The 23263-nt window shown below is 37.8% G+C and overlaps 1 protein-coding gene across 2 annotated transcripts in view; it reads left to right on the top strand.

Annotated features, from left to right (window-relative positions):
• The first annotated feature begins 348 nt into the window (after positions 1-348).
• LOC132121497 (rho-related GTP-binding protein RhoQ-like) overlaps positions 349-23263 on the top strand; it is a 28250-nt gene continuing 5335 nt past the window's right edge. Inside the window, exons 1-4 of one of the 2 annotated variants that reach the window (XM_059530960.1) lie at positions 349-856; positions 1397-1455; positions 14951-14989; positions 16795-16959. In XM_059530960.1, the coding sequence (XP_059386943.1) occupies positions 715-856; positions 1397-1455; positions 14951-14989; positions 16795-16959 (405 nt within the window). In that variant the 5' untranslated portion in view covers positions 349-714. The remainder of the gene's footprint in view (positions 857-1396; positions 1456-14950; positions 14990-16794; positions 16960-23263) is intronic. The other variant, XM_059530961.1, reaches the window with a different exon arrangement.

Genomic DNA, 23263 nt, shown 5'->3' with positions numbered 1-23263 from the left:
TATAATGTTTAACCTTAACTACAATAATTTATTCCTTAAATGGTTTTGTATCATAAGTGATACAGACACTTGAAAGGATAGAGAGTGACAGTGAACCTAATATTTCTGATAATTCATGTTATGAAGTGAATCTCTACGAACACTGGATTACAGGCAATGTATTTTTTTAAGACCAGACATGTTTGTAAAATAGTAATGAAGAATATATTTTTTTTATGAAGTACTTTTATTTCCCTGCTCTTTCAGTGGTTAATCTAAGTCTGATTCTTAGATCCACAGGATACAGAACTGGATAATGGTTGGTTGATTCAGACACTAAATAAGGATAACTAATCTTTATACTTGATCCCTTGATCCAGAGTTATTACCCCGCCTATGTCGCAAGTCAATCCGCGTTGGGCTCAAGAGTCAGAGGAGGTGATACTGGGGTTTGTAAAGTAGGGAAAGTGGAACAGCGGTGAGGGCGTATTTCAGGTTGATGTCTTGACACGAGGCTATGTTTGTCGTTTGCTTAAATCTCACGGAAGCGGCACGCGCTCGTCGTGTGCCAGTACTGAGAGGGGGAAAACCTCAGTTAATGTCAAATTTGGGAAGCGGGGTGGAGGAAATGGCATTTCAGCTGCTGCTAGTGGTGACGCCTGATAGTGAGCTTTAATAAAGCGGGATATATCTCTAGCAGCTGAAGATGGTGAATTCAAGTGTTTTATTATCGTCATGGCAAACGGAACCGGCAGCATCATGTTGAAATGCGTGGTCGTCGGCGACGGCGCCGTTGGAAAAACTTGTCTGCTGATGAGCTACGCCAACGACGCCTTTCCTGAGGAATATGTGCCCACTGTCTTTGATCATTATGCAGGTAAACATTCCAGCATATTACGACATAATGAATATGAATCAATCTTTCAGCGTCTATTTGATTTATAAATGTATTTAACATTCATTTAGTGGTATTGACAAGACCTCAGAGTGACTTGCATTGTGTTGCGCTTGTGTTTTTATAATGGAAACCACCTGTGGGCTGAGGATGCAACTGGTGCACACCAGCGCCCTTATGGCACGATTCATCACCCTTGATCAGAAATAAACAGATCAGTTCCTCTTTCTTCTGATCAGCAGTAAAAAAAAACCTTCAGAAGTAAACACATTTTCGTTCCTCTCTCATGATGAAATAAATACAAATTGTGTACATTCACTTCATTAGAAATACATTTAAAGAGACTGCATCCCTCTTTCACTTGATCAGAACTTAATACTGTTTTACATGATTCCTTCACCTTTTCAGAAATAATTAACACGTGAGCAACATCCTTTTCTTACTCTAAATGGAAGTGCATTTATTCATATCGAATAATTTGAGTTCCATATTTAAACAAATGATTTGTGATTTTGTTTTCAGTGAGTGTGACGGCTGGGGGAAAACAGTACTTTCTAGGGCTGTATGACACTGCGGGCCAGGTAGGGTTAAACCATTCCTCTCTCTTTGGCCTGAGGCTTTTTCATTAGCAATAGTAACTCGATCGTTTCAGGCCAAGTACATGGTGGTCTGTTCAGATGCGTTCTGAGTCTTTTTGACACTGTATGCATGTGATTTAAAGAGATGATTCACACTGAAATAAAAATTGCCATCATTTACTTCGCTTCATGTCGTTCCAAACCTGTATGGCTTTTGTTCTTCCGTGGAACACAAAATATGAAGATGGCAGGATGATGGTTTAGTCACCGTTCACTTAGGTTGTATCGAAAAAGATGCAAATGAAAAGCATTCAGTCCCTAATTCTGTTGAAACCTTCCTTTAATGTTTCACAGAAAAAAGAAAGTCATAAAGTCAGGTAAGTCAACATGAATATGAGTGTTAGATTACAGACTTCTCATTTTTGGTTTAACGTCTCTTTAATCACTAAGTCACTGCCATAATCCACAGGTGAGTACACAATAGCGTCTGTCAGTGGAAAGATAAACATATGAAGCTAACAGCAATCTGAAAGTTTTCCTTTCTCTGTTTTAGCCAAGTTGTTAAAAGTTATCATGAAAGATCTCAAGTTGCTATACATCCCTTGAACATTACTTCTCAGAAGTGGTGTAGTCTAGAGGAATACATCTCTGGAGGTTTAGCATTATAAAAGGGTGGTTTAAAAATTGTGACCTGAAAGACAAAAGTTGTGTCTGAAATCTCATACTCCCTAAATTGGTTCTTCTTTTGAATAAGTACTGGATGTACTAATCTGGATGTGATGTTGTCCGCATCAAATTTAGTTTATAAAAGTAATTTTATATACATAAAAAGACATGTTAAATGCAAGAGTCTACTTTCATATTTCAAATAACTTTGTCATTCAGTGTAATGGTCTGGACTTTGATTTTAGCATTACATCTTTAAATAAACATAAAATACCAAGTAAAAAAAATACATTGAATGTCTTGGCATTTTCAGGTGTTGGCTATGTTATATTAAAAGAACTGACTTATTTTTTTAAGTTTTGAAATAACCAGGGGACTTTTGTCCTGAAAAAGCACTTTGTCAGAGGTCATTCAGTGTAATGGGATCAAGAAGCCATTCTGAAATCATATATAAACCTGATAGTCATTCAGCAGTCTGTGACATCATCAGATGGCACCTGAAGACCATGTGGTGCTGTAGAAAAGTGATTTTATTGTTCTTAAGTATTTGATAATTCCACCTTTTCATGGTGTGGTATCCGCAGTTACAAAAACATGTCATTCGGTGAAATGCCTGTAAAAACACTTTTATTGTTGAAAAAGTAGATGTTTATAGTACAGTGGCCGAGCTGATTTTCTATGTCCCATGAAAGTGAATGGTGTTAAGCAGAATTTTGAGTGAATAACAACTTTTATATTTGTTAGTTCCTCTCACAGAGCTACCAAATGGACACTCTGAATGTAGTGCAGACTCATATGGACTACTTTTACGATGATGTACGGCACTTTCATGGTCATTTTTGGTGCTTGAGCAGTCCCTGGTTCCCAGTCATTTTGATGCTAAAGAAATTTATGACCGAATTTAAATTTTTTGGTGAACCATTCCTTAAACTAAGGCACTTGGAAAGCAAAGGAGATTGTGAACCAGGTGGTTTCAGTGTTACAACATCAAGAGATTGCTGGAAGAACTCCGATAGGAAAAGCATGTCTTAGGCTGGAAATAACCTCCAAATGCTGGTTAGCAGCTTCTAGGAAAACATTAAATGTTTTTTTTATCATGTTTTTTTTTTCTGTACATCCTCAGACTCAATTGAAGTACATACCCAAACAAGATGCATGAAGTAAAATCAGAATCATCTTCACATTATATGGTGTTCACCAGGGCAATAAAACTTTTATTTTTAAAGGCACCTCTTTAAAATAGATTCTAAGTTTGTGTTTCAGTTGCCAAACATTTGTTCTTTGAACCCAAAGTGTTTAATCGGATTAAAATGCCTTCAGAGCAGTGTTTCAAAGATCAGATCATTTGGAATATTTTGAAGACCAAACTAATGAGGTGTTTGCGTTTTTAGACATCTTACATCTGTAATTACATTTTTCCAGCAGTATTTTTGTGTGTTTGACTGCAATATTCCAATTTAAATATTCCATATACATTCCCTTCTTTGTTGCCTAGATAAAGGAAGGACCTCATCAGAATTCCCTTTGTATGACAAAGGGTGACTTGCCCTTCTCAGACATGTGTGTTAATGAGTGTGTGCTCCATAGCCATGTGATTTAAAACCTCGTTGGGAGAAAATAAAGGAGCAACAGTTTTCTGGCATACTTTGTGCAGTGAATAAAGAGTATCAATATTGGAAAAATAGGTAGGTGTTCATTCTGTTTTACTATGTTAAAAATAGTTTCAAGCCTGTGGTTGCTAAAAAGGAGGGCGTCGCTTGGCTCATAAGCAGATGCACGTCTGTTGGATGTCTTCACTAAATGTCTGTCTGATTGGTCCTGACATGCTAATTGCCTCAGGAGGAATCAGAGAGCAAGCTGGCTAATGTCAGTAAAGGGGCAACCTCACAGATGTTGGCATCTGTGTCACAGCTCCATCTCAACCATCTAATCTTGACCTATTGTCCTTTACTCTCAGTCCTATAACTTTTTCTTCCTTCACTGAGATGTTTCAACATGGCTTTGAGTAGACTGGCTGGATCTTAATGAGCCTCAGAGAGGGAACTGGGCCCCAGATGTTAAGTACAGCTGTAGTTTGCATTTTCAATCCAGGAAACCCTCCCACCCTGGAGTACCCGACTGCCTTTTGCCTGTCCTTGGGCATGTTCATGAATGTTCATGTTTTTAAAGTGCTCGCATTAGTGCTGGGCGGTTTGACCAAAAAATTTATATCACGTTTTTTTTTTTTTTTTAATTATGGCGGTTTAACGGTTTATGAAGGTTTTTATTTCTATTTTTTATGCATAATCAGGTGTTCAATGCATTTTCTACTGGTTGAGAGCGGAATTACTGCAGTAAATTGACTTAGAATGGTCTATTTTACTGTCATTAGCTCTGTGCTTTTGGTACAAGTTGTGGATAACAACTTGGCTAAAGTACTTTCTGCTCAGCATTTCATACCTGGGATCCAGCGTCTTGATCATCTGCTTGAAGCCTTCTTTTTCGACTGTATTTAGCGTGACCATGTCTTTGGCTATATGGTTAGTGATCAAGTTTGTAATCTCGATCCGACGTTTGCTTTTTCTGTTGTAGCAAGTCCCTCTAGCAAATGCATCTTTAAATGACATTTGGCTCGACTTTTCTTTTGCTTTCCCTGTATTACCTGCTGATGTAGAGGGCTCTGAGTCCTCTGACTTTTGATTTCATACATTCTTGATATTCCAAGATGCACTTGCGGCTAAGATGCTGGAGCAAATTGCTTGTGTTGCCACCTTTGGCGACAATTTTAGCCCGACAGCGCTTGCATAAAATGGTTGTTTGGTCGACGTCGGATTTTTGGAAACCAAAAAACCTCCAAACAACAGACCCGGCTCCTCTTTTTGGCACAAGTTCTTCTGTGTCGTGTTCTACTAGTTCTGCAGCAGCCATCTTCCCTGTAACGTAACTGAAGTTGCTGCTTAGAAGCTGCTTAGAAGTGCAACATTGTAAAGTGAAAGTGAAAGTGACGTGACATTCAGCCAAGTATGGTGACCCATACTCAGAATTCGTGCTCTGCATTTAACCCATCCGAAGTGTACACACACAGAGCAGTGAACACACACACACTGTGAACACACACCCGGAGCAGTGGGCAGCCATTTTTGCTGCGGCGCCCGGGGAGCAGTTGGGGGTTCGGTGCCTTGCTCAAGGTCACCTAAGTCGTGGTATTGAGGGAGGGGAGAGCACTCTATTTTTCCAATATTGATACTCTTTATTCACTGCACAAAAGGGTCCATCTGAAACTGTGTCTCGCGGCGCAGCAAAACGTTCGTTCCAAACGTTGAGTAATTAAATACATCGGTATGCCGGTGTATTAAAGATTAATATCGTAATGAAAATATACACCGGTTTTCGGTATGAACCAGTATACCACCCAGCACTAGCTCGCATAATATTCTCCTTTTATTTTCAACTGCTTTGAATTCTCATGGAGTCTATTTCTGGAATGAAAAAAGGACATTGAGTTTGAGCCACCCACATTAATGTCTTTGATTAGTGGAGACATTACTGAAAAAGCAGTAATGTCTTTGTAGACTGAATGAAACTGTCTTATGATAATTAGGCTTATCATTTAGCAGAAAATGTTTAATGATAACTATAGCTATATAAAAGCTGAAACCACTACAACTGTTACTACAGAAAAGACAATGAGACTAGGTTATTTTGCAATTACCTGCAGAACTCACTGATTCTTGAACGTTGTTGCGTTCTCAGCAGATCAGATGTGGTACGAAGAACGTTCTACTACAGTGGAACAGAGAGAGTGAGGGTTTTTGTGAATAAATGTGTCACTGTGATGGTACCACCAGGCACGGCTCACTCACTGACCTCCGAGGACGGGAGGGAGCATAGACCTGTAGGAGTGTGGGAAAGTAGGAGGATGTCAGTCACAAATGCCAGGTCAGAGCACTGAATTTGATGCTAGTAGTTACAGGGAGCCAGTGGAGTGAGAGCAAATGTGAAACCACATTCTGGACCGTAGCAGCATTCTGATACCAATAACATCACTGAAATATTATGGATCCTTTACCAACCACATTTGCTCCCACCTCAGGTGTCTTGTTGGGTGGTTTGTTTGTCTTGCTTGGTTAAGAACATGTAGCCTAGTCCCAGAAAAGACCTGACTGAGCTTCATCTCGGCTGAGTAATCTGCCTCTGTGTGTGTTTATTTGCTGTACCATACAGCAAGCTTGAATTAATCTGCATCGTCTGAGTAAAAACAGCCATGAATTATTCTCTTTGGATAAAGGCACAGGAGACCTTTTCTTTCTTCATCTCCTTCCCTTCCTCAAGTCCCTTTCTTGCTGAATACATTCTGAAAATAAAACGTTATGTAGAAGATCACCCAACCATTTCATTCCCACTTTAATTATTTTTCAACTTGTATGAGTGGGCCTTGTGGGTAATTTTAGTTTGCTGGGGGTGCTATTTTCAGTCTCTCCCTCTGATTCCTGTTGTCTTATGTAAGGAATGAAGTGCTAACAGCAAATAGACTATCAACTGCAGATTGACGCACTTATTTTACCACAGCAAATCCATACAGCTCACATACCATGTTCACATTCACATATTTATTATGCAGGAGATTGATAAAGAAAGATAAACTTCTAGGTACGCTCTGTCTCTTACACACACACACACACAAAGTTTTTAAATCACAAGAGAGTTTAAATAGGAATACAGGAGGACATACAAACATGCAGTAAATGGAGAGCAGAGGGCCTCAGGAGATAAATGTTTTATAGGAACAGCAGTTTAAAAACACTTTCTTTCTTTCTCTACCATATTGGTCTCTCTCACCCTATCTCTGTGACTGTGGGAACAGACAGACCGACAGGAATCTGATCTGAAAGACAAGGGGCGAGGGAAGAGAAAAGGGCAAGGCAATTGCAATCCGAGTGATGGATGGATAGATGCTTGCTTTATTAGCCCAGTGTTGCAAATTGTGCTGCAATAAAAGCCAGACACAGTCAACACTGTACTATTGGAACACAGAACAGTGTAGCATGAATTTCAATAGATGCTGACTGATGCTGATATGAAATGCATATTATATAATATATGAAGTACATATACATGTATCTATACACACTACCAATCAATAATCAATACTTTTTTGTGTTCTGGAAGGAATTAATACTTTTATTCAAAAAAGATGCACTAAATTAATTAAAATGTGACCATAAAGGCATTTTGTAATGTTACTAAAGATGATCATTTCAAATAAATGCATTTTTTACCTCTCTATTCATCAGAGATTTCTGGAGGAAAAAATGTATCAGAGTTTCACAAAAATATTAAGCAGCACAATTGTTTTCAATATTGACAATAATAAGAAATATTTCTTGATCACTAAATTAGCATTTTAAAATGATTTCTGAAAGATCATGTGACACTGAAGACTGGAGTAATGATCTTGAAATGAATTAAACATGTCCTCTATGGGAAGCGCTGAGCTGCGACTCCAACACACAAATGTATTTTATACTGATTGTGTGTTTTTGTGTTAGGAAGAATGCAGGAACATATAATTCTGATGTCTGTAGCTAGTAAAGAACAGTGACTAGGCATGGCAGTACAGATAACAAATGTCTGATAGACCTCCTCCATTCCATATCAGATATTTGCTTTTGTAAGAAATAAAAAGGAGGAGAAGAAGAGAGGCAGGAGTTGTCTTATACAATAATATGTGTGAATCAGAGATTGTGCACAATTGACACAATTGTCAGTGTGTTCATACTCCAAGAAAAATGTGTATTCAGAAGCTGTCTGTTGTCAGTGGTATCAACTGGAGGGAGAGCTGTATGGTAGTGACGGCAGCAGGCAGCAGAGAAGGGTGTTTCCAGGTTCACTGCATTAGACTTCTGTCTCGCTTTTTTTTCAATCCATTTTGCTCAGCTTTCAAAAGAGCAGGGTGCTCACACACACGCAAGTATACACACACACACACACACACACACACACACACACACACTTCTACAGAAATGTCACATATTTCATTATTAACTGGCTCTGGATTGTGGAAGTCATTACAGAGTATTTTCAAAGGAATGAATCACTAATATAAAAACCTATTTATTCAACGTTTTTTCACAGGACACAATTAAAATGTATTTTAACTTAATTAAAAGTCAGTAAAAGCAGCCTGTTTCAGCTCTGCTGGCTTTTTATGCTACAATAGAAAATCAATGTTGTGGAAATTATTTATAATTATGGGAAGCTTGCAGCGTGAGTGACAAGCTACACTTTCAGTGTAATTCTTCTTTAGTCAAACTGCCTTTTTAATTATTATAATTTTCTACTTAAATTTATGTACACATGTACCTTACATTTCTATACATGTATAGAAATTATATTTGTGAAAAATTGCAATAAAAGCTTTTGTGTATACGGTCTATATAAATGTGCTTTGTGTTGGACAAGGCTGTATTTAATTGATCTAATACTGTAAAGTCTGTAATATATTGCAAAATATTATTACAATTGAAATTGATAATTTTCTATTTTATTTCAGTTTTTTAAATGTTTAAAGTTATTCCTGCGATGACCGGTGATTTTTCAATAGCCATTATTCTAGTCTTTGTGATCCTTGAAGCAATTATTATTAATGCGTTTTAGGTGTATTATTTTCTAATATAATAAGTATGTATATTAATACTTTAAATGTGGTTAGGGTTATAAAATACATGATATTTGTATAGTGTGTTCTTTGATCTAATGTCATCTTCAAACAGATTGTGCCTTTTTCAATGGAATGCTAACAGCAGGTGGGGGTACTTTGAATGGAGTGACGTCAAGCATTGGTGAAATGAATTGTGGGTCCGTCGCACCGTATTAGGTCCGTTGCTCGCAGCCAGGGGGGCAGGGTTTCATATTTTTTTGAAGCACCCCTGGGCGCCGCCATTGGTTAGTGGACCCCCACCTGCTGTTAGCTTTCAATTGACTCCCATTAATTTTGCCGTCACTTTGACAGCGAATAGCTTTACATCTGATGCGTTTAAAGACTCCATTTTTTCGTTCATTATTTCTAAAGAAACACGAAAATGTATAAAAGGCCCCATTACCTTATTATATCTTACGTTGTGGCCCCACAGAAGCAGTTTTTGTAAAAATAGGCTAACGATTGCGTCATAACCTGCGACTCTCTGTCGCACAGTAGAGAAATTACCGTATGGACAGGAGGATAAGCTCGCAGGCAATCTTTTACTGTCTATGAGGCTATCGGGGGGACGTGGAGGCATAAAAGAAACGGGACAAAATTGTTCAACAACGTCTGCAAGATTCGGTGGTTGATTCAGATTTCTCTTGGCACAGCGAATAGAAGACTTGCAATTGTCAGACAGGTTGCTCACGTCACATCAAGCGTCACGTCATCAAGCTCAACAAAAGCGATGGTTAATATTTTTTTTAACATAGTTTTTTTTTTTTTTTTTTTTTTTTTTTTACCATTAGCTGTTCATGTCAGACATACAGGCTACAGTTACATCTGCTGGGTGACATGTAAGCTGTAGTAAGGGTAACATCTCTCTCTCTTTAAAGATCTGTAATATACATATAATATATATGTAGGTGTGTGTGTATATATATATATATATATATACATGTGTGTATACATATAGCACACACCTTTAAAGAGAGAGAGATGTGACCCTGTAATTACATATCTATGTGTGTGTGTGTGTGTGTGCCATATTTGTACTTTTTATAATCCAAAATGTTAATGTAATTTCAACAGCAGCACAACCTTACTGCATAATAGTTGTCTTATCTGATGCCATCACTAGGCTGATTTAAAAATTTAATTTAGGCTGCTATATTTAACAGTGAGTTTATTTCATTCAGGTGTGAGGATGGTGGATCAGGAAAGACAGGGGAAGGCCACAGGTAGGTCTAACATTAGGTGGAATTGTAGAGGGACCACTTGATACCATCAGGTTCATTTCTTTATATTATTAATATGGACAAAGTACGGGTATAACGGTTCACAATTTTTAAATTATTTTTATTAAAACCAACATCATAAAGTATGATATTTTTTTACTTTGAGCAATGATGGAGCTATACATGACTCTTCTTAGGAGCATATAAAACAAAACAGCCCCTTGGACAAAATAAAATGTAATATTGTAGTAGGCTTGTTATAAACAAAGGTTTATTTTAGTTCAGATTTACATTTGAGGGCAGCAATTGTATTCATAATGTCATTATAAAACCAAAAGTAATGTTACTTAAAAACATTATAGCCTACTATTCCTGGAAAACTTCCATGGTTGCAGTTAGTGTTACTACAGTAAATCCATGGTGAATGAATGTTGCTAAACTGTGGACACTGGATAGTTCATTCATGGCAAAATGTTACTTCCTGGTTTCCACGTTAGCGCTGTTTGATCCGTTAATAATGGAGAAATGTGAATATATCTTACTAGATCTCGCAGCGATGTAATTACTTCAGTGGCTAATTCAAATGCTTTCTTTACTGGATCTCGCTGTGTAGTAATGGTGTTACTTTATCAGGCTCGCGCTGCATTGGTCCAGACTGATAAACGGTCCACAGAAACACAATAACAAGTAGCTCAGTTTCGTTCCGCTTACATTACATTTGCCAGTTGATGTTGTGCTCACTCCAGCGCCTCTTTTACTTTATAAGCGCGCTTGCTAAGATTACAAAATTTTGGTCGGCAGGAAAAATGGTCCAACGAACCATTCGGTTTGAAAATGCATACCAAAAACCTAACCAAAAGCCTCATACTGAACGGTTCAATACAGATTTGTGTATCGTTACACCCCTAGTAGGGCTGTGCAATTAATCGAAAAAACGGTTCGATTTCGATTTTGTCTTCCTACGATCATGAAAATACAATAATCGAGATAAAACGATTATTTTGCCCCATTCTGCCCCCTTTTGGCAGCGCTGCGCTTTCGTTCCTCCATAAAAGCCCAATTTCCCGTGCAAATCAGTAAAATCATGTAAGATGACATTTGCATAATGGGACATGCTTTATTTATAAAAGTATATTTATTCATGTTTTTAAAAGCGTGAAAGAACTTTCGCTGCTCCTAAGGAAGAGAGATGCGCTTAGAGATGGAACACGGACATGTAAAGTCATCTTTTAGTTCAAGGTGTGCGCCTAAATGCTCAAATACAAGCAAAAATGTGTCAAAATGCTGTGCTTAGTGATTATTCATGTATACCTCCATCTGTCATGTAATAAATGAATGTAAAGAGAATGAAAATACGTGTGTTATGGATCCGTTCGGCTCTTAAAGTAACAGCGGGCTATTTTCCTGCCGCCACTGTGTGCTTATTAATCAAACAACAAAAGACAAATTTATAATCACACACTGCTCTTGAGTGAAGGACTTTTGTAGCTTTAAGAAACAAAAGTTTAATTCTTACGGTGAAGACTGCTGTTTTATTTTACATTTTATTATTAATTTCTGTAAACTGCTTGAGACTTGCATAAAATAAATATTAAAGCACAGTTTGTTTCATTTGTATCTTTTTAGTCTGTTGTATTTGTCCTTTGCTTTTTTTGTTATTGACAGTTTAATTATTTTCAGTAATTGTCAATAATTTTGTGGACTTTTTGTTTGTTTGTTTGTTTGAAATTCCGCTAGTCTCTACAATGTAGATGTCATAGCAACAGTATATACAGAAAATACATATTTGATATGTTTCACTTTATTTAAATAAATCACTCATATTAAGTTTTGGTCATATGGCCCCCTCATAATCGTGTTAAATAATTGTGATTACAGTATTGACCTAAATAATCGTGATTGATTTTTGTCATAATCTAGCAGCCCTAACCCATAGGAGAAAATAATATGGAATATCTATTACATAATGTTTGTTTGACCTTGTCTTAGTGGAGAAGAACACGGGCAAGGGGTAAAAGAGACAGACATGAGGTCGGCGATGGCATCAAGTAAAGATGAGACCAGTGATGGTATCAGGTAGGAGTTATATTAGTTAGACCACACCAAACTAAATGTCCAGTTTGGTTTGAAGTTCTGTTTACCAACCTATTCACTGTGTCCTTTTTGGGTAAAGGTTAGTGCAGACAGAGATGGAAATAAACATAAACTAAATAAAACATTTATTATTTCAAGCCCATACATGATGATGTCCGGCACACTTATTTATTTAGAAGTTTATTTAGAAACGCCCTCCATCAAGCGTCAGTGCCGACGCCTCGTGTGGATGTACCGTAAGTTTGTAGCATTACTACATTTCATTAGCGCTTCCCAACACGGACATGTATTGAATGTTTTTTTTTTTCTCTGGAGTTGTATCCAAGAGTTGTGGGTGGATGATGTGTTAGCTTATTTTACTGTTTATTGGCTGTAATTCTTAAGGTTATATATCACAGGTTCAAATCTGAGCCACAGAATGCCACATTTGGCCTTGAAACATTGGCAGTTGCAAGTAAAAACAGAAGGTTTATATCCCTCGCCAATCTTCTTGATGGATGAGCGATTATCTAGCTGTTTTGTGTGTACTGAGTGTGTGTGTACTTAACGTTGCTCAAAGTGAGCTCTCCTAAACTGTCCTATGACGCACCCTAAAGGCCCTTATGCTGTATGCTTCATTTAATCTTTTCAAACAAAATTTGGCCAAAATAAAATTTGTTTCGATTTTGAGTTCAAAATGGCTTGCCAAAGTAAACTCCAGAAAAGTTTGCTCCAGCTGGTAACACCTTCGAACTTCCATTGGTTCGTAGTGATGAAGTAATAGGTTGGTTTGCTCGGTGACTCCAACTTCTTTAACATGGAAGTCTTCTACAGTTTATTCCTTTCTGTTCAATCGGTCGAGGTCAGTCATGAGTAGAAACATGAACACACTGGAGAGCTTCTTTATAAGTAAGGGATAATCCAAAGTTTGCTGTGCATTACACAAATTAGCAACTCCTCTAAATAAAACTAAATTTGTTTGATGCACAGATTGTTTTATCCTGCTTATACCATGATCATTTGCCATCATTGACAACTTAAAACTGATAATGATGTCTGCAGTGCAATGTTTGATTGGAAGGGTAAAAATGATGATTATTTTCGTCAGTTACGGCTGGTTACTGCTAGCATCAGACACAAAGATAAAGTAGTGTGGTTAGTGGTGCAGCGGATCACAAAACTCTTGAGTCAAAAAAAAGAAAAAGAGTGAAGGCTTACTTTAAAGGGTTACTTCACCCGAGAATAAAAGTCACAAGACCGTGTTGACAACAAGTTACTCTGCTCCTGGATGTTTCTGTTTGTGTGCAGTTCCGATCTCCAATCTCTTTGTGCGAGTAATGCGTGTATGTGTGTGTCAGTGAAAGCAGTGGATTAGTGTAGAACTGTGATTAAACTGCCTTGGAACTCCCTGTGCCCTAAACTTTTTTTAATGCAGACCTTCCAAGGTTTAGAGATGTTCCGATACCCTTTTTCTCTTTCTGATACCGATTCCGATACCTGGGCTCAGGGTATCGGCCGATTCCGAGTACTGGAAAGAACTTCAAATGCAGCCAAAAATCTAACACCACAAACTAAAGGTATTTTAGTTTTACAATATAACTGTATAAAAAAAACTGCAACAAATAAGTCTAGGAATATAAAAAATTATATATTAATCAGATAATCTCTTTTACAACAAAACAAGTAAAAAACAAGCAACCGTCTTGGCATAATTATTACTACATAGAGACATAACTAAATCTACTGTAGGCTACAACAGTAGCTTAATATATTGTCAATTTACTCACGTTAAACCGAACATTTATTTTGATGGGTTGCCATGAAGATTTTTGAGTGTGTTTATGATATGACAGTTTTCTCAAATGAAACGGTAAATTCTCATGAAGTGACGGTTTATGCGTTCGTGTCCTCATATAGTGTTACACGGCAGAGACTACAAAACGGTGAGCTCCCGCGCATCTCCGTCACCCACAGAGAAGTAGAATTTGCAGGAGAAATATTTAAATAGTATTTTGCAGTTTAATATTCACAGACATTAGTATATATTCGGCAGTATATACAGTCTGGAGCCCTGCGCTTAGACTAACACGGAAGCGACTGAACCCAGCTGCGGGTACTGAATATACTCGGGAGTCGCTAACTTACTACCGGTACTACAGAGACGCTGGAATCATCACATTTTTTAAATTTTCAGCACCGACTTGGTAGTGAAGTTCCAGTACTTGTGGCATCCCTAGTCGCCATTTTACTGTCTAGTTGGTCAAGTCTGAAATACTGCTAAACAGTGGACATACTGCTAACGCATTTTCATTTCTTCTTCGATGCTCTAAACAGGGGTTGCTTGTGGCAACACAGCACAACTTCATGTGTTTGCAATGCATTCTGAGCAGCGAAGAACAACCATGCAGCGGTTATGCAAAGCTAGCGGTCATAACTAGGTCTTGTTTAAGAAAATGGTATCCGATCGGTATATGGGTTCATGTACTTGCCGATGCCAGAAATTATCGTAACAACTCTATTAATGTTTTAGGAGTCTCCTACAATAGGTTGACATGCATGCAAGGTCAAAAAATGCTTTTGTGTTCTCAAAATATTAATATATAAAATATTATATTGATATATTAATAACACCTTATTTTCCTACAGTTCTCAGATGATTTATTAGAAGCAGTTCTAAGATTCAGTATCTCTAAACCCTTCCTTTCCGTTAGCCTACTCTGCTCTAATTAGTCAGATGGCCCAGTCTGTTGTGATTGGTCTACTGCGTACAGAATGTGTCGGAAAAGATGCGCCCATTGCCATAGTTCTGTATGTGGAATGCTCAATAGAAAATATAAACATCCATTATTTATACTTACAGGTTGTGTTTCAGTGGAGCCAGCTGGTCCAAATAAACTGGGTATGGAGCCATCTTTAAAGAGCAAGAGTTTTTTAAATCCCTCGTTGAACTCCTCGAGATTAGAGAAACAGTCGTCAGTAAAATGATGGGAATGCAAAAAAGATTAGGGTTGTACTGATATGATATATTGGGAAAAATTAATTTTAACTACTGATTCTCTGCAGCCTCTTCTTTCGGAAGTGAAAATAAAACTTGTTTACTTTCAGAGCATAGGACACTGCATTTTCTGAACGGGATGTTAACCACACGAACAAGCTACAGTGTTTGAGGGCAGATCAAGTTGTTCACAACCTGCCAACGTAGAACAAAGGTGGCCATAAGTATGTTACCCTGTGACATGTAGCCGTCACAGTAGTGGAATTCGAACTACTGACGATTCATTTGGCTGTTCAGAATCGATTATTTCTTCTGGGATACAATAACTTTATTTATCGTGTACTTTCTGCTTTACAATTTTGCAGATCCTTTACATTAAGTTACAGCTACATCAAACACTGCATGAAAGTCAATATTTGAAATATCATAATTGGGACACTTTAATAATGTAATGCTGCTTGATTTAAAGCAGTCATAAAGTGCTACACAAATAACCATGATGTTCGCTAACAGTATACTACCACTCAGATATTCCTTACAACATTGCTGTAAGTATATTGAGGCATTTGAAGGTGAGGTCACATTTAACACAGTTTCACAAACAAAATCAAGTCTTGCTAGTTGGGGTTTTGCACGAGGGCAAAACAGTTCTCCACACAGATTTCTACTCGTCTTTAAGTTGGTCACTCAAATTCACCATGTTGACCAAGAGAAAGCTGCTTGGTTTGAAAGTGACTTCTTTGTGGGCTTTGCTACATCTTTGTGCTGTTGATAATAGACAATGGACTTTTTTTTATTTTTTGGAGTTTTAATCTGACCTCACCTCAAGGCTTTAGAAATCCCAAAGAGCTCCAAGTTATGGAAACTGGTGGAAGTACTTTTTCACTCGCAGTCTGCAGTTGTTAGTAATGTCACTTTTGGTCCGATGCAAAGGTGCTCCAAGATGAGAGATGTCACGGTCAATTGAACTCTGAAGCTAAGAAACTCTGGCTCCACATTTCTGAGGTTTCATTTCTGGAAGCCCAAGATGGTTCCCTGTGGCAAATAAAAAGTTTATACTGCAACGCATGGCCAGAGGCACATGTGGTTATAGTTTAGACACACTCTCATTAGAAAGAATAACCATGGATGATTGCATACCAACACACACGCTGCCTCTGGAGACACACAGACACACACACACACACACATGTTGGGGAAAAAAAAACTAGTTCCCAAAAATATCAGTCACATGTCTCCTGTAATTCCAGGCTTATCCGTTTTAGCATCTGGGATTTCTGGTTTCCAGAGGACATGTCTCTGCCTCCGTGCTGCTTTAGAGGACGAATGGGGAGATGAAGGAAACGCTATTGAATGAAATATGGATTTATGGGTCACAAGCCATAATCTAAATCATATTAATCTCCGCTCAGTCATTGGGGTCAGCATAATTTCTGGTTGCTGCTTAAGTGATTGTTGATAATGTTCCATTACAGACTGTTTGTGGACAGTGAGTCAATACAGCAGTAGATGCTATTAGTTAAGATTTGTAGAGAAGGAAATGACACTTTCTATTCAAAGCAAACTCCTATTAGGGTTGTTTACTAAGTAAATGTTTCCAATAACATCTTTTGAGTGCATTCCTGATGCGTTTTTTAACATTATTGACCTAATGAGCAGTAAAAAAAGGCTCAGTACTTGTTTTTACCCAGTGTCCTCTGCTCTGCCAGGAGGACTATGATCGCCTGCGACCCCTGTCCTACCCTATGACAGATGTCTTCCTCATTTGCTTCTCCGTGGTGAATCCAGCCAGCTTCCAGAACGTGAGAGAGGAGTGGGTCCCTGAGCTGCAGGAGTATGCACCTAACGTCCCTTACTTGCTCATTGGTACTCAGGTACGCACACCTGCTGCTGCATATACTGTATACTTTTTCTAATTGTATGTAAAACAGTGCAGAAAATTGCAAAAAAAACAAAAAAACAATTCAAACACTAGAATGCTACAGTATACAGTGGCTATATTGGTTTTGATATATTGAAATATATCTATTAAAATTGTTCATTTTAACAAAGAAAAAGACATTGTGTGGCCTGAATGTGGTAATGTTGTAGTCCGTATATGAAGGAATTGGTAAAGGAATATGTTTATTTTTTTATTTTTATTTTTTATAGTTATTTTACCTGTATTTTGAATTTTGAATCATTGCATTGTGTTGTAAGGTTAACGGGTTAAAGTGATACATGTCTGTAAAATGACTGGATAATGTCCTGACAGAAAAAATATATATACGTATATACATACATTACATATATTATTCATTTAATAATTTTTTAAACCGTGCATGTCATCCATGCATATTGGAAATTCCCATACTGTGCACAGTATGCATATGGAAAAAACATAGTATGAATAGTTTGTAGTATAGTACTTGAAAAATGGCAGCTATTACAGTTCTATTGTATTTTGTGTGTGTGTGTGTGTGTGTGTATATATATATATATATATATATATATATATATATATATATATATATACACACACAAACACAAATTTAGGCATCACAATATTATAATGTACAATACACAATGTATATGCATTTGGAGATTTGCTAAAGATTTTTTAATAGTGTTATTAAAGTATTGTTGTTTTTTAGATGGACTTATTTATTAACTAATATTGAATATTTAAAATATCCAGTTTTGCTTTTTATACAGTATAAATCCAATATCAAACAAGACTGATGTTCAAATATCTAAAATAACCAATATGTTATCAATATATTGTACATCCCAATGTAGCCCAAACTCATTCAGTTTTTGTTTTAAAATGGTTTTTGTGTCAGAATTACTGAAATTTGCATTTATTTATATTTATCTACAAATATTTATGTTCTGGGATAATTCATTGAGGTTGTTAACTGATGTGTGTTTTTAAATTGTGGTAATATTATGGATTGAAAATATTGATTTGTGTGCCATCATGAAAGGTTCAGTCATACAGTGTTCATAGCATGATATTGTCAGTGAAATTATCCAAATGGCTTATAATTGTGGTTTGGCAAATAAAATAACCTATGTGTGTTAAGAGTGAGGGGTTTGTCATCAGCCCCATCAGTCCTTTCAGGTCATGTTTATTGCTGTGTGCATGCTTCCTGTCTTAATCAGACCACAGAGAAAGATGAATTCAGATGCAGTTCAAAGGAGGCCAGGGAGAGTCAAAGGGTACAAGGACCCCGAACTAGGGCTGCATGATAAATCAGGATAAAACCGAAATCATGATATAGCTTAAAGGGTTAGTTCACCCAAAAATGTTAAATTAGGCTGCGTTTTACTAACCCCTGAGGCATCCTAGGTGTATATGACTTTAATCTTTCAGAAGAATCAAGTGGGGGTTATATTAAAAAATTGTCTTTAATCTTTCAAGCTTTGTCATTGCAGTCAGCGGGTGTTGCGGTGTTTCAGTCCAAAAGATTTTATAGGTGCCATAGAATTAAAAAAAAATGGAGGTGATGTTGTGGCCCTAATCGCGACAGGTTTTGGGAAAAGTTTAATATATCAACTGGTACCGATCGTCAGTGAGAAACTGGGGAGGCTAAAGTCCGACAGGGTGATAATTGTGATTGTGTCCCCCTTGGTTGCTCTCATGCAGGTTAAAGAGGCAGTGAAATTTGCTCGATGGTTTTGTTTTCGCAGTATAGCTATTATTTATTTTTCAGTGGAAGTTCGAGGCGGCTGAGCCGGCGCATAACACACGTCATAACCAGGGTTCTAAATTAACACCCGCCAACCCGCGGGTTAAAATTAATTTTGGCGGGTGTTAATTAAAATTTACTAGCCAGTTTGGCTGGTGATCCATGGCATGAGGCTCTGTTCTCGGTCATTTATCCTCCTGGCAGCACTTCCTACATTTCCCATGAACACTGTGCTGTAATGCTACGTGATGACGTTTCATATGCCCATTGGCTGCACGCAGTTTGCAGTTAAACCAGCGCGAAAAAACATGGAAACGAATAGAGCGTCCATCAGAAAACACAAGGAAGAAGAACGAATGGAGCCAGAGCAGGGAACATAGACTGAAAGAGGAGGTAGTGATGGCAAAATCGAGGCCTCGTGAACCAATGAAACAGTTGAACCAAATGTGCCATATTGTTTCGAGGCTTCGAATCAATCCGACACCCGTCTCAACGGTGACACCTAGTGGTCACTTGCAGGTGTTGATCTGAAACAACCTTGACGAGCCATTAAAAAAATGTGTTGTTTTTTATTATTATAATGTTCTAATATGTGAAGCTTGTAACCTATAGGCTCCTCACTGTGCATAATGTTATTTTGGTCATGAGAAATGAATATTAATAAAAGAAATCAAGCCACAATGTCTCACTTTTTTAGAGATTTTTATTCAAAAATATTAATTTATCTGCTGTGGAAGGACTTAGCCTACTTCTTTTTTTACAGATAATTTCTCCAGCCTTTGAAAAAATCCTTTCACAAGGGACACTTGTTGCTGGCATACAAAGATATTTTTTTGCAAGGACATACAAATGAGGAAAGATTACTGCTCTCTCTTTCCAGTAAGTTAGTGGATCATGAGTTCTGGGCAAATACGCATCGTTGATGTATTTTTTCACTTCCACTGTGGCATCAGCTGTAGCATTGTGTATCATCTTGGTTTGATGGATGCGAGTATCAAAAAGTTCCCATAAACTGTCCTGTGTTTCTACTGGTGTTGATGTTGATTGTGATGGTGATGATGATGGGTGTGATGTTGACATTTCTGGGTCTGAATAAAAATAAAAACAGCAATTAGTAACAAATCCTAAACTGACGGCATATATGAAGGATATATTATATTACATGATTCAGATTACATAACATAACACAGACTGAAACTGCTCACCAGGATTTGTGTTTGAACGCATCAGTGAAGCACACTCCAGTGTGATATGCTTTTCAGCTTCCTGGGCTTTGGCAGCATTTCCAAATGCCACATTTTTGAACCTTGGGTCCAGCAGTGTAGCCAGTGCCAAGGCTCTAAAACTCTCATAACCTCCACATCTGGAGTGCAGAGCTTCTTGCAGATGTGAGCCTATGAGCCAAAACAGGAGAAACACATATTTATAATAATGACAATAATATGACAGTTATGGCCAATCACATGGGTAGTATGGTCATTGTGGCCTACCTAATTGAACAGTTGATTCCTGCGTTGCATTACCTTTTTTCTGTGCAAGCTTGTGCTGCAACATCCTGTACAGTGGTATAAGCTTTGAAGCAGACACTCTCTTTTCCTCTGACATCTCTGTTGTTGCGAGTTTGAATGGTTGCAGTATTGACAATGATTGTTCAATAATGTCATAATCAATACTTGTCAGGGGAGCAGTATCATTGTTTAAGTTGGAAAGTGCAGCAGCCACTGGTTCACGTTGGTCATACAAGCGCTGTAGCATGTCAAATGTGCTGTTCCATCTCGTGTCAACCTCCTGTATCAGTTTCAGAGTTGGTCTTCCCATCAAGCTCTGCATCTCCACAAGCTTGTCCTTTGCTTTGCAGCTGGATCTGAACAACCCCACTATCTTTCTGGCCTTCTGGCGTATTTCATTGATGACTAGGGTTTGATCTAGTGCCTTTTTCACAATCAAATTTAAAGTATGAGCAAAACATGGGACATGGCGAAGGTGGAGTAGCTGGGCACTTAGGATCATGTTAGATGCATTGTCAGTCACCATGCACTGAACTTTGGAGGTTATTCCCCACTCAGCCATTAGCAAGGCTTTAGCCTCCACGAGATGCTGGGCTGTGTGGGTTTGGTAAAACCTCCTTACACCCAGTACAACAGTTGCCATTTTTGCCTCTGGTGTTATGTAATGGCAAGTCACACCAAGATATCCATCCATATTAATGGAGGACCACATGTCAGCTGTAAGGCTAACAAATTCGGCCTTTTGTAGGTCCTCCATTGTCTTCTCCTTGGCTTTGTTGTACTTTTCGCTGACCATTATTTTAAGCACCTTCCGGGATGGGAGGACATAGCTTGGATCAAGCTTGTTCACAAATGCCCTGAATCCCTCATCGTCCACGATGGTGAAGGGCTGCAGATCCTTCACCACCATGTTTATAAGAGCCTCATCCAATTCCCTCTGTCTGACTTTTAAAAGAGAAGACAAAGCATACTTTCAGACAAATACATTGGAAAAATACAGCTTCAATTAGTGCACATCTATTAAAAGTATAGCCTACTGGTTCATTATTTGGAAACCTTCCAGTGTTTATAACCAGTGCTTTATATAACTTATAAACTTTATAAACAGTGTCCCAAAAGGTTGTAATTATATTTCAATTATAATTATATCCCAAACAATGCATACCTTGCTTAGATGGCCCAGCAGTGTCAGTAGCAGGCCTAGGTACAGGGGGAATGCCATCCTCTGCACCCTGCAAAATGGCAGGATGAGTGCTCCTCAAATGGCGCATCATGGATGATGTATTGTTGCAGTAGGCTAGCTGCCGATCACAATACACACATCTCACTTTATTTGGGGTTTCTAAATGGAAATGCTCCCACACCACAGATGTACGGCATCTCTTCTGGGGAGCTTCCATTTTATTTATCTATCCAAATCTATCTATCTATATATGAATCGATCTATGTATCTAGATATGTATCTATAATCTATGTATCTATATATGTATCTATCTATAATATATGTATTTATATATGTATCTATAATCTATCTATATATGTATCTATCTATAATATATGTATTTATATATGTATCTGTAATCTATCTATATATGTATCTATCTATTAATCTAGCTGTCTATATATATTTATATCTATGTATCTATTAATGTGTCACTATATGTATACTCTGTCTGTCTCTAGCCTCTCAGTCAATGTGTTGTGTAAATTTAAATGTAAGTCTAAATTGCCTATAACTAATCAAATCGCACTATGTCACTATATCACCAAAAATCCGCTATCTCAAAGTCAAACTCCTCTCACAAAAACCCACGAGTTCAAAATGCGTTTATTTCACTTTTATACAGATGTGCGATTGTGTGGTCTGTTCCCGACCGTTCCAATCAAACGCTGATTCGGCGGACCACACCTGATGAAACAATTAGTGAAACACTTCGAGGCTTCGTTTGGTCATAGTCACGTGACATGGGTGTTTCGAATCACGCTTCGGATCAGTGTTTCGACACATCTGCGCTTCGGGATCTCGCAAAGCTTCGGAACGATTGTTTCGCTTCAGCCATCCTTAAGAGGAGGGAGTTAGCTATTATAGAAAAAAATTAAGATTAAACTAAATGCGGCGGTGGTTGGGACAGGTTTCTGGGGGCGAAAAGAGGAACGAGGCAGGGGATGAGGATATTACGGAGCCCCGCACGTCACCTGTAGGAGAAAAAACAATCAATCCGTGGCGACGGTTTTGCAATCCGTCCCCTCAGTTTATAAACCGTACTCACGAATTCATAAACTGTTCCTTCGGTTTAACAAACCGTGCCCACGAATTTCCAATCCGTGCGCTCAGATTTTGTAAACCGCACCCTCGGTTTTTTAATCTGTACCCACGAATTCATTATCCGTGCGAACGCTTTCGCAATCCGTTCCCATGGATTTGTAAACCGTACTCACGGATTCATGCAGCAAGCTCCTACGCGTTAACATACAGTTTTAATGAATATTATTATGTGGAATAGGTCTACAGCAAAGTGTCTTTCTTAAGTGATTCTCTATCAAGTGTAGTACGAGGTGGAATACAACGATTTAATAAGAAAGATGTGCATCAAAATCTTGTTAAATTTGTGATAATCTTATAATAGCACTTGATTATTATTGTACAATAAACCTGCCATTGTGACTGACTCTGGAGTAATTATTTTTACTCTTTTGTAAGTTGTTTTGGATAAAAGATTCTTATGCATAATCTGTATAATAATATATATTAATGATAAAAATAAAAAGTTATTTTTATAATTTTAATTTGTAGGCTAAATAAATGATTACAAGACAGTAAAAATGTTTGTCATAAAATAATTCATGAATTGCTTTATTTCTAAATAACCTTTGACAGTTTTGGAAATGCTTGTGTACAATTCTTTCTTAACATGAAGACTTATTTTTGTGATTTTATTATACTAAGCTCCACCCACCCCACCCCACCTGCCGGAGTTAGATGCATGCTTCACTGTTAA

This window comes from Carassius carassius, chromosome 39 (assembly GCF_963082965.1).
Source record: "Carassius carassius chromosome 39, fCarCar2.1, whole genome shotgun sequence".
NCBI classification, from domain to species: domain Eukaryota; kingdom Metazoa; phylum Chordata; class Actinopteri; order Cypriniformes; family Cyprinidae; genus Carassius; species Carassius carassius.
The sequence above is the reverse complement of the archived record's forward strand: the minus strand, read 5'-3'. Positions and strand labels throughout refer to the sequence as shown.